This window comes from Pelobates fuscus, chromosome 6 (genome assembly GCF_036172605.1).
Source record: "Pelobates fuscus isolate aPelFus1 chromosome 6, aPelFus1.pri, whole genome shotgun sequence".
NCBI lineage: Eukaryota > Metazoa > Chordata > Amphibia > Anura > Pelobatidae > Pelobates > Pelobates fuscus.
In genome coordinates, this window is record NC_086322.1 from 103,981,609 (window position 1) to 103,993,948 (window position 12,340).

At 38.9% G+C, this 12,340-nt stretch overlaps 1 protein-coding gene across 1 annotated transcript in view; it reads right to left on the reverse strand.

The window, feature by feature from the left end:
* The window catches only part of TRAPPC11 (trafficking protein particle complex subunit 11), a 57,659-nt gene that overhangs the window by 39,029 nt on the left and 6,290 nt on the right, over positions 1-12,340 (reverse strand). Inside the window, exons 4-11 of the mRNA XM_063458142.1 lie at positions 12,244-12,314; positions 8,438-8,552; positions 7,268-7,367; positions 6,403-6,476; positions 4,970-5,066; positions 4,196-4,329; positions 2,617-2,764; positions 1,529-1,622 (exon numbers count right to left, since the gene is read on the reverse strand). Coding sequence (XP_063314212.1) covers positions 1,529-1,622; positions 2,617-2,764; positions 4,196-4,329; positions 4,970-5,066; positions 6,403-6,476; positions 7,268-7,367; positions 8,438-8,552; positions 12,244-12,314 — 833 coding nt within the window. The remainder of the gene's footprint in view (positions 1-1,528; positions 1,623-2,616; positions 2,765-4,195; positions 4,330-4,969; positions 5,067-6,402; positions 6,477-7,267; positions 7,368-8,437; positions 8,553-12,243; positions 12,315-12,340) is intronic.

Here is a 12,340-nt window from a genome sequence, read left to right on the forward strand (position 1 = left end):
GTCAGCTATGCTTTCAGTTCAGCTACTTTGGCCTAAAATGTGAAATTCTCTTTGAATAACCCTGTATGAACTCATCATGGTCCACACTCCTAATGTGTTTTGCAATGAATTAAAAAGAACAGCCCAGAATGTCCATATTTGTAGCAAATCTCCTGGATCTGCAGCTTCTGAAACAATGTCAGACCAGGAAATGGGCATGATATCTCATACTCGGTAGATATGGTATGATACTTAGATTCATGTAAACAAAAAAAATAATGTTAAAATAAACAGTTCAGCAGGTTATTTTTATTTGCACCAAGAAGTCTGGTTTTATTTTTATTTTTTTATATATATGAAAAATTCTATATCAGAGAAAATGTGGATTAGAGTGCCTGCTGTACAGCTTTCAGAAAACAATCAGAGAATAGTATGAATCATATAAACCAGTGTGAAGCAGAGATATATGAGAATAGCAGAGCCCTATTTTTTGTATTTTTAGTCTTCCATTTTCATCTGAAACGTGAGAAACAACAGGGTAGAAATGAAGTGAAAATGTTATTTTTTTTGCTTGGATGATTATATTTGACACAAAACTCTTTAAAGGGTTACTCCAAGCACCATGATCACTTGATATGAAGCGGTGGTCATGCTGCTTTAAGTCTGTAGGAGCAGTGTCACATACAGAGTTTAACCTTTCTGCTGCCAGAGGTGTGATTTCACTTGCAGCAGCGTCACGGTGGCATTATTAGCCAGCCTGGAACGAGAGTTCCTGGTGGCTGAAGTGAATTATGTTCATATTGGATGTCTGACATCAACATGCAGAGCATGCTGGTGACAGGTGTCCAATGGCATGTTCTCCCATCATCCCGAACTCCCCGACATCCATCTCCCTCCAGTGAGGGGGAGTGACATCAGCAAAGGCGAATCTTGGCATGGCACTGGAACAGAGGTACGTTTTAGCTTTATTTTATTTATTTGGAGTGAGAGGGAGAGTTTACCACCACACCAAGGATTAGTCTAACAAAAAAAACTGTATTTTATGAAAACACAATTTTTTGTTGTAGTAACCCTGTGACCTTAGGTGTAATTGGAAGACAGTAAAGTAAATTTTACAGCACACACCATGCACAGAAAGAAGGCACTGAAAATAAAAATGTGCAAGAAATGTTGATGGCTTAAATATAGAAATCTGTTGACTATAGCAAAATGTCTGAATAACAAACAAAAAGCAACTTAACTGAAAATGTAAAACCTAGGCAGAAGACACAAGGAAACTAAAAAAACAGCAGGTTTTGAGAACTCTGTGAATAGGAACATGGGTGTGTAGCAGTGCCATACTGTAGGTGAAACTAGGCAATTTGTTGCCTGGATTGTATATATTAAGACTGTTGGGATCAGTAGAATGACATGCAAGATTTAAAATGAGCATCCCATGGTATCAACAAAATATACTGAAAATTGCACATAAATGTGATATAGTATCATAAAGCACTATAACCATTAATGAGATAAAGTACTTAACTACATGCAAAGATCAGTGACTTACTTAATATCCCTTGGCGCCAAGCCCTTTGTCCATAGAAATCAAGCACCCCATTAGGAGTCTCAAGAGGATCAGGAGTAGGATATGACACAGAAGACTAGAAGAAGGGAAAACAAGGAAGTCTGTTTATTGCAGCACCAAAGAACAAACCTCAATAACTAAGTAAACTCAGAGCTTCAATTTGCATTTGGCCATGATCAAAGAATGAAATGTTCAACTTTCATATTTAAAGTCCAGATACAGTGAACAATTTGTTTTACATCTATTTTATTTTTCAAGAGCTCCTTCGGTTATGTGGGGTTACTCTATACTTTGTTTTAGATCACATGTAGTTATTAAAGTTAATTTGTTTTCATGTACATGAATGGAGTAAAATCAAGAAAATAGCGGTTTTATTTCACTTAACCATTAGGGAGTTTAGAACATGGCTACGGAAAGTAGGGTCGATAGATTGCGGTCACGTTTTTTCTTTTTGTTTTCTGAATCTCCCAAGTTTTTTGTAGGGTATTTTCTCCACAACCAACACATGTTTAACTATAATAGTGTAGAGCAATGGCTCCAAACCGGCTCTCAAGACACACCAACAGTTCAGTATACAGATACTAATAAACTAAGGATTGTTGTTGTGCCTTGAGGATTGGATCAGACATGAACTCTTGGTGAAGAAAGTCATCTGCAGGTAATTTCATAATTTCCATTTAGTTGCATGATGACAGGATTATATCCCTTGCCTAATGCTTTACTTTAAGACCAAACAGCAGAGAACCGAGTGAATAGTGATACTGAACGTGCATGATTTATATACACCAAAACTGCTTCATTACAATAAATTGCATAGAGTATCCCTTTAATAATTTGCTTAACTGGAGACTTTAATGCCATTTAACACAGATCAGGGCATGAGTACAAAAAAATCTCTTTATCTCATCAAGCAACAGATGCTCTACCTGGGAAGAAAGGCATTTCGCTTTACCTTTGTCTTTTGAACCAACCAAGGTGCAAATAAAAAGCAGGAAGAAAATTACCAATACTCTTTCCAAAAATAACATGTACCACTAAAACGGCAAAATGTGTTAGTAAAATAAACTTACATCATGGTTACACAGAACAGCAGCAAGATGCTTGCGCTCCTGTGCATAGTATGCAGCCTGTTGATAGTAGAAGCCAGGATTTTGTGTCTGAATGGCTGTCAGCCCCAGTTTAATAGCTTCATCAAACAGATCACCAAATGCCTGGAACCTTTAGATGGAATGACATATAAATATTACAAACTGAATGTTATTTGCCTACTTTACATATCTATATTAGTCATTAAAAATAACTAAGAAATCTGCTGTAGGTTAAAGGAACACTCTAACGTTATACATAAACACTTTTATGCATGATATTGGAGATTTGTAATGCCATTTTAGATTCCTGGGCCCTTCACCCTTTCAAGTGAAATAATGCTGTAATCTCCTGTTGGGAGGTCATTGGTATGAATGATCGCCTGGTCAACAGAAAGACTCTCACTAAGAAGCATTAAAATTACTTTCTAAAAGTTCAGATTTCTCTGAAGCACCTCAGCAAATGCGTGGGTGTTCTTTTGAGGGTACATGTGGAATTAGAACACACGGTAACCACAAGCCTCAAGAAAGAAGACTCTGCATTACTGCAAAGTCCTTAGATAGTGAATTACAAATACTTCAGTCACAAAATCACTTAAGAAAGGCATCCTCAAAAGGCAATGCTTCTCACAATGAACCCAATTTGCAGATTTGATGCTAACCCAGTGAGAGTAGTAATTTTCATAATGGGGAAAGAATATAGACAACCAATGAAAAATTTACAAGAAAACTTAAAGAACTAGGGTCCAGGTTGATTAGGAAAACACACATTAGTCTGTCAATTGCATACATGCCAAAATCATATAAAACATTTTTTTTTTTTTTTTTTTGTGTGTCACTTATTAGGTTACAAAACTGCATTACAATATTTCATGTCTCACACATTCTTAAAGGGATTCTATAGTGTAAGGATTACAAAGTTGTTCACCCCCTGGCACAGAAAGGTTTAACCACCTCTTCCCCCCCCCCCCCCAAAACTTTAACATTTATCCGAGTCAGCGCTCCATCTCCTCCAACATCATTTCCTAGGTTGAAAACGTGCGTTGAGCGCCATTGCTTCAATGCTTTCCTATATAGGTGTTACTGATGCTGGATGTCCTCAAGCATAGCACGAGGATGTCCAGTGTCAGTTAGGTGACCAAAAGTCTCTTAACCACAGTTTCTCAAAAACTGCAATGATTTACATTGCAGGACTAAGATGGACAGGGACACTGCACCCATACCACTTTAATGAGCTAAAGTGGTCTGGGTGCTTATATGGCCCCCTTAAAGCATCAGTCACAATGTACCTCAATGTACCTTGGGGACCACAGCTCCTGCATCACTAGCATCCTAAGCTCTCCCATTGCCACATGTGCAGCTGAGAATCAAGAGACTTCCCAATGAGAAGTGCTAACATGCATAATTAAATGCATGTTTTTTATTTTGGGGTTGTGCTACTAAATAGTGATTATGAGTCCTTTCAATGTAAACATCAGGTTTTCATAGACTGCATGTTTGAGTGTTCATGTGAAGAACAAACTAAAAAAAGCATTTACTATATATGTGGTCTGACAACACGTACTGTTTAGACATCCAAGCGGCATGCTCGAAAGACAGCTCCGCACTTCCAATCTTCTTCTTACACAGATCAATGTGTTTCCTGAATTGTGCAATGGCATCTAGAGGAGTGTTATGCTGGAAGCACAGACGGCAAATCTAAAGAACAAAAACACAAGGTTCACTTATACGCACTTTGTGTTGTGTGCTACACTTTGGGTCTATTGACCTAGACAGATGTGAATCTACAGTTCTTTTTCAATACTTTAAAATAGAAACAAAATATTTTGCATTCAACTATACATTTCATCAGTTCACTGGCAGCTAATTAAATGGCTACTAGAGTTGCTTCCTAGTCCAGTCCAGTCCAGTGCTGCACACGCATTCAGAGTCTTCACGCACTGCATGAAGGTGCTAAACCTGCCTCATAGAAATGCATTGAATCAATGCATCTCTATGAGGAGATGCTGATTGCCTCCCGATGCTTTTCTATGGGAAAGCTGTGGATTGGCTGATGCACAAGGGGGACAGCCATGTCAAGATTGGTGTGGGAAAAAATGTGAGTTTAAACACCTTTTTACTACACAGAGTGGGGATGGTCACCTAAATAACTATTCTAAAACTATAGTGCCATTAATACGTTTCGGTTCCTGCCACTATAGTGTTTCTTTTAGAAATAAGTGCCCCCACTAGTTGTCTCTCTGAAAGTCACATTTGTTTCTTAGAAACAGCAATGTTTTTACATTGCCACAGAAAAAGGTTTATGCTCCAAAACCACTATTAGCAGCACTTCTCTTACCTTATAGTTAATAAAGCCAGCCATGGTCTTTATCTCCAGCATGTTTGTTTCATGTGACCTCAGCTCATGAACCAAGTTATAAGCCGTCCTGTAATTCCTAGGGAAACCATTAGAAAAACTAATTAAACACTTTGATGTACACGTGTGTCAGCCTTTTAGCAAAAGTGGTAAGGGCCAGTTACAAAATGGCTCTGAACAGAACTTGACATTGATATAAAGCAATAAAAATATAAAATGAAGGGCACACATCAATTGTTTTAATTTGCTTGCAAGCTCTGGATTTCAATAACGCACTATTAGGAAATCAACTTTACTTGCCCAAATCATTAACCTTTAATATTGCCAAATCTTCCTTTCACTCAACGTTCTAGAATGTTATTTTTGGATGATCACAAAATGGATCTGGAATTGGTGCCATGCAATGATAACTTAACCTTTAATGAGCTCTCAATGGACTGTTAGCTTAGCATTGCATACAGTAGATGTTTTGACAGACATTGGAGCTTGGAGCATGGTCTGTGACATATTGCATGCCTGCAAACCCAGACCACCACAAGTCACTTCCCTACACATAAAAAGGCTTTGAGTTTTAAAAAATGCAATATATATTTTGAATATAATTGAATACACACATTTATTCTGCTGTATGCCACGGGCAGATGACTCCAGCTTAACTCCTTGCAAACCTTTTTAAAAATACTGAATACTATTTTTTTTCCCCCAACCAAACCACGTTGCATCATAATAAATTCTGCAAACTGAGTATTAAAGGCATTTTAAATGATTTTCCCATGCACCATTATAAGATAGTTCACATTCTCTCCGTATTGTATCTATACATTAAACTAGCCAAACTAATTAGCAAATGTATAGAGGCACAGAATTGTCAACACTTATTAAAACACATCCTATCACATCAGGGTCTGGCTGCAGCTTTTGCAGCACTGAAGTGCTGTGTGTATGCGACAGACCAGTCTTAATTTGCTTTCTGTCCCAGAATGTCTTGTAAATAGGGCTAAAGTAATAGAGGTCCAGGCACTCCTTGTGCATGAACCTCTTGGGGTCGAAACATTGCTGTTGTGGTTCCTAATAAAGTACCTGTCTTGAACCAAGGAGTGCCTGAACCTCTATTACTTTATTAATTTTTGGAAATCTGGTGTTTGATTCCGGTTCAGCAAGCACCCTGGCTCAGATTTATGGGAGTGAGTGCAGTTCCACACACACTACTAAATTGTAAATAGGGCTGACTGCAGCCATCACAAAGACTAACACCGGAGTCATCTATAAAGCAAAGGTCTATAAGCAAAACCAGAATTGTTTACAATAATAAATATTTCAATAACTGCTTATCTATACATTTACGAATGGTTACATTTTATAATGCAGAACATAAACATTTTTCGAAAGCTTTGGTATGTATGGTAAAATCTTACTTTAGGGCATTCTGGGTATCTTGCTTGAGCTCACTGAAAAATGCAATCTTGAACTGATGCCTTACAAACAGTAACTGTAAAACAAAGGCAATTCAGCAGTATGAGAAGACTGGAACATTTATAAATACAAACAATTGTCACAGTTGCTACACATGCTCAGTGCGACATATCATCTTAGTACCACCTACTGCTTTCAAATTGTGCAATAAAATATTAACTATACTAGCTCTCACTTCAGGCAATCTCTGCTTACAAACACTAGTATCCTTGTTGTACCTTTCTCTGCCCCTATTCATTAGACAGATCTATTCAAAGTAAGCTGAAATACTCTAATGTGGTTGGTTTAGGCACCGTGCAACGTTTGCATTTCTCTATGCAAACACTTAAAGAGAAACTCTAGGCACCATAACCACTACAGATTAAGAGATTGTCCCTACAGGTTGAGCAGTGTAAAGAATGAAAAAAAGAATGTTTACATTGCTGCCTAATACTACCTCTAGTAGCTGTCACTCGGACAGCCACTAGAAAGACTTTCTGAATGAGGTCCTGTAAAGATTGCAGGTCCAACGTTTAATGTCTCCACACTCAGCATAGAGATGCTGAACGCTCCCCATAGAGATGTATTGAGTCAATGCATTTCTATGAGAAGATGTGGATTGGAGCACCGCACTAATTGCAGTACATGCACACTAGCCCCCCATTGCTTCCCTACATTGGATGGGCTAAGAATAATCAATATTGATGACCTCAGTCAAAAGGGACATGGAGGCTGCAGCAAGAATAATGGTGAATAAGGTAAAAAAAAAAAAAAAATTTATCTTACTTGGGGGGAGGCGGGGGTGGGAGGTACACTAGTTAATATTACCTGATGGGTGGTTTTATTCAGGAACTCTTTGTGAGATTTTACTCTTCGAATTTCAGTGTAGTAATAGGTCTGTGCGTGTTCATAAAATGCATTCTCTAATCTGAAAGAACAAAAGCATTAAAGAGAATAATATAGGACCTACATAACAGATCTACTCACTGTTCCCATATCTAATCTATCGAGCAAGGCAGACAACACTTGGGCCAACTTAAATACCCTTGTATTTTCCTTGACTGCACAAAAAATAAACAATTAATAATCATTTTCTATACCCTTACTGCATTTAGAAGGAAGCTTGACAACAGCAGTTCTACACCATCATCTGATGTCCTGCCACCTACAGTGGAATATGTGGCTCTGTCTACAAACTGAGGACTTAGGTTGCAACATTTTTTTGTAAAATATGCCTTTTTCGATCGTCTTAATTCTTACAACATCATACTTTGGGATGAGTTCACTTTGTCTTCTGTATAGAGGCCAATAAACTGTTAGGGTTTATAAGTATATTGTGTGATTTACCCTAAAGGAGCACAAAGGCATTTGGAATACAAAAGTGTATCCCTAACGCTATAGTGTCCCTGTTCCCAATAACCTGGTGTACCCCCAGATTGGCTTGTAAGTGAATGAAAATCGTTTTTTCACTCACATCTTCTCCTTGGTTGCTGAAGCAGCAAGCACCTCTAAAATGCTGTCAGTTTGACCACCTAAAATACTGCAATGTTCTACATTGCAATGTCAAAACTACCGGACCACTACAGCCAGGCCATTTAATTGAGATGAAGTGGCTTGGGTAACCTAAATGTTTTTCTTATCATGTCATTTCAAGTGTATATGGCAGGGCTGTCCCTTTAAATTATTAGCCTGACTTTGTATTTGCCATGATCTCCAGATTAATCCACATTGCAAGAACCTTTTTTTTTAATACTATATTACTGTTTAAATATGTTGTAAAAATCAATCTACATCTCGTATTGAATATAATAGATGTTTTTCTGACAAGCAATAACATTACATTTCAAGAAGATTTTCTTAGCAGAGTTAATGAGCTCTACGCCTATAGTTTTAACACGAAAATAATTTGATGATTTTTCTGACAATGTAACTACATAGAATATTTGACAGTCAGATTTCAGAAGTTGAGCATGAAAGTGCATTTGTTAATTAATGTACCTAATTATGTAACCCACAAGATGGTCTGTGTGCGGCAGCACAAAAAGAGATTTGCCAGACAGGTCACAGGCATTGCACAAGGCAGCAGCCCTTTCAGAAGCAATCATATCTTCACCTGGAAACAGGACGGGACACAAAAACAGAATTACAAATATATGTTGTGAATGATAATATTACGGTTTCTTCACATGAAAACTAGAAAAAGGATAGCAACAAAACTGCAGATACAAAATAATTTACTTAGTTATCTGATTTGAAGTTTCACACAATATTGTTTAGAGGACACTGGAATACCCGGATCTAAAGACATGCATTCAGCAGTTTCTGCAATCGAACTTTAAAGGGGATATCTCTTTCCATGATTTTTTTACCTGAATTGTGATATAAATTGTTCAATCTTAATTATACAAGGCTTAAGTCCACACATCCACAGGTCCACACTTGGGATTGGATTATACCGGTAAAGATATGGATTACATGAGATTTTAGATTGCTCTCAAAATATATACATCGGCTGAAGAACGGACCAAACTGGCACACTTATGGATCCATGGCTATCATACCGTATCGCTATTGGAAGTGACACTTAAAGGGACACTCCAGGCACCCAGACCACTTCTGCCCATTGGAGTGGTCTGGGTTGCCAACTCCCACTACTCTTAACCCTGCAAGTGTAATTATTGCAGTTTTTTATAAACTGCAATAATTACCTTGCAGGCTTAACTCCACCAGTACACAGCCACTAGAGGGCATAGGAAACCTGTAATAGAGCGTCGCTGGACGTCCTCACGCTGTGTGAGGACCTCCAGCGTCGCTCATTTCCCCATAGGAAAGCATTGAAAAGCATTTTCAATGCTTTCCTATGGGGAGCTCTACTGCGCATGCGCGGCATTGCCGCGCATGCGCATTAGGTCTCCCTGGTCGGTGGGCGGGATCAGTCTCACCCACCGGCTGACGTAATCACTGAGAGGAGCGGCAGTGGAGGAAGAAGCAGCGACGAGGGACATCGTCACTGCCTCTGATAAGTTACTGAAGTGGTTTTCACCCCTTCAGCAACCGGGGATTGGGGGGTGGGAGGGAGAGGGGACCTGCAGTGCCAGGAAAACGGATTGTTTTCCTGGCACTGGAGATTCCCTTTAAGGGTAGCCGATTCAACATATCAGCAGACTTAGACACTCACCCTGCCACCCTACCATTGGACTACAGTTGCAAGAAAAAGTATGTGAACCCTTTGGAATGATATGGATTTCTGCACAAATTGGTCATAAAATGTGATCTGATCATCATCTAAGTCACAACAATAGACAATCACAGTCTGCTTAAACTAATAACACACAAAGAATGAAATGTTGTCATGTTTTTATTGAACACACCATGTAAACATTCACAGTGCAGGAGGAAAAAGTATGTAAACATTCACAGTGCAGGAGGAAAAAGTATGTGAACCCCTAGACTAGTGACATCTCCAAGAGCTAATTGGAGTGAGATGTCAGCCAACTGGAGTCCAATCAATGAGATGAGATTGAAGGTGTTGGTTACAGCTGTCCTGCCCTATAAATAACACACACCAGTTCTGGGTTTGCTTTTCACAAAAAGCATTGCCTGATGTGAATGATGCCTCGCACAAAAGAGCTCTGAGAAGACCTACGATTAAGAATTGTTGACTTGCATAAAGCTGGAAAGGGTTATAAAAGGATCTCCAAAAGCCTTGCTGTTCATCAGTCCACGGTAAGACAAATTGTCTAAAAATTGAGAAAGTTCAGCACTGCTGCTACTCTCCCTAGGAGTGGCTGTCCTGTAAAGATGACTGCAAGAGCTCAGCACAGACTGCTCAATGAGGTGAAGAAGAATCCTAGAGTGTCAGCTAAAGACTTACAAAAAACACTGGCAAATGCTAACATCCCTGTTAGCGAATCTACAATACGTAAAACACTAAACAAGAATGGATTTCATGGGAGGATACCACTGAGGAAGCCACTACTGTCCAAACAAAACATTGCTGCACATTTACAGTTTGCACGAGAGCACCTGGATGTTCCACAGCAGTACTGGCAAAATATTCTGTGGACAGATGAAACCAAAGTTGAGTTGTTTGGAAGAAACACACAACACTATGTGTGGCGAAAAAGAGGCACAGCACACCAACATCAAAACCTCATCCCAACTGTGAAGTATGGTGGTGGGGGCATCATGGTTTGGGGCTGCTTTGCTGCGTCAGGGCCTGGACGGATTTCTATCATTGAAGGAAAAATGAATTCCCAAGTTTATCAAGACATTTTGCGGGAGAACTTAAAGCCATCTGTCTACCAGCTGAAGCTCAACAGAAGATGGGTGTTGCAACAGGACAATGACCCAAAGCATAGAAGTAAATCAACAACAGAATGCCTTTAACAGAAGAAAATACGCCTTCTTAAGTGGCCCAGTCAGAGTCCTGACCTCAACCCGATTGAGATGCTAGGGCATGATCTCAAGAAAGCAATTCACACCAGACATCCTAAGAATATTGCTGAACTGAAACAGTTCTGTAAAGAGGAATGGTCAAGAATTACTCCTGACCGTTGTGCACGTCTGATCTGCAACTACAGGAAACGTTTGGTTGAAGTTATTGCTGCCAAAGGAGGTTCAACCAGTTATTAAATCCAAGGGTTCACATACTTTTTCCACCTGCACTGTGAATGTTTACATGGTGTGTTCAATAAAAACATGGCACCATTTCATTCTTTGTGTGTTATTAGTTTAAGCAGACTGTGATTGTCTATTGTTGTGACTTAGATGATGATCAGATCACATTTTATTACCAATTTGTGCAGAAATCCATATCATTCCAAAGGGTTCACATACTTTTTCTTGCAACTGTATATGGATTTGTGGGCGTCCTTGTAATATGATACTGCATCATATATAGCCACGCCTCTCGGATGACGTGTAACCTTACTATTGGTTTATACTATTCGAACCCACGTGGGATATACCGATATAAGAGTGATCTTTGACCCCTGACTAAGGTGCATATAGTTCTGCACCGAAACGCACGTCGGGCTGCTGGGTTTGGGTTTTTGTTTTTGGGCACTTTAACTTTTGTTTATTTCACTAGTTTGACATCATGTTGATGTAACTATCTCACTTTATCTTTACTATTCTCCTATGCTTGTCTAGTTAGATTTGAACGGAGAGAGGCTGCTTCCAATAGGCTTTTACCGTTTACGCTTAGGTAATGGTAATTTAATTATTTTTTTCCTTTATAGCTGGATTACAAGCCCTGAACATTACTACCCTCTCTAACGTCAGGGGACACTACCAAGACCTTGATATTTATTACACTATGTGGATAGGCCATTTATAATAAAGGCTGCTTTTATATCTATACATTTTTATCATAAGTGCTTCGTGGCTCTGCCCTCTGTCACTTATTTTGCTAGTTGTTAGCTTTACTTGGGCATAGGAGTAGCCTTATAAGGCTGGTTCAAACACACTATCACATGAGGATCTGTCTTTGTTATTTGTTTGCTACATTCTCATGGTTTAGATTTATTTGTAACATCTATTTGGTACTGTTATTTCCAGGCAGTACATGACTTTCACGGTGAATAGTGTGCCTTTTTGTTCGTTATTAAGTCCACACGTAATTCACCTGCTAATTAGCCACTGAACTCTGCAGGATTCATACAACCAAGGGAAAATGTCTGGCTCATTTGACTCGTGAATGAATAAGGTAATTCATGCTAATGAGCGATTCAGTGTTTACATATTTTTTCAAAACCTATTCTCTCACTTTAGCATAAGCAAAGGAGAAATAATTATAGTACCTGGAGGTAAAGGGGTCTTCTTCTGTATTAAAACCACAGCTACCTTTGTGTTCCTTCCTTGCAAGCTCTGTCTGTAAAAGGAACATAATTAATGTGA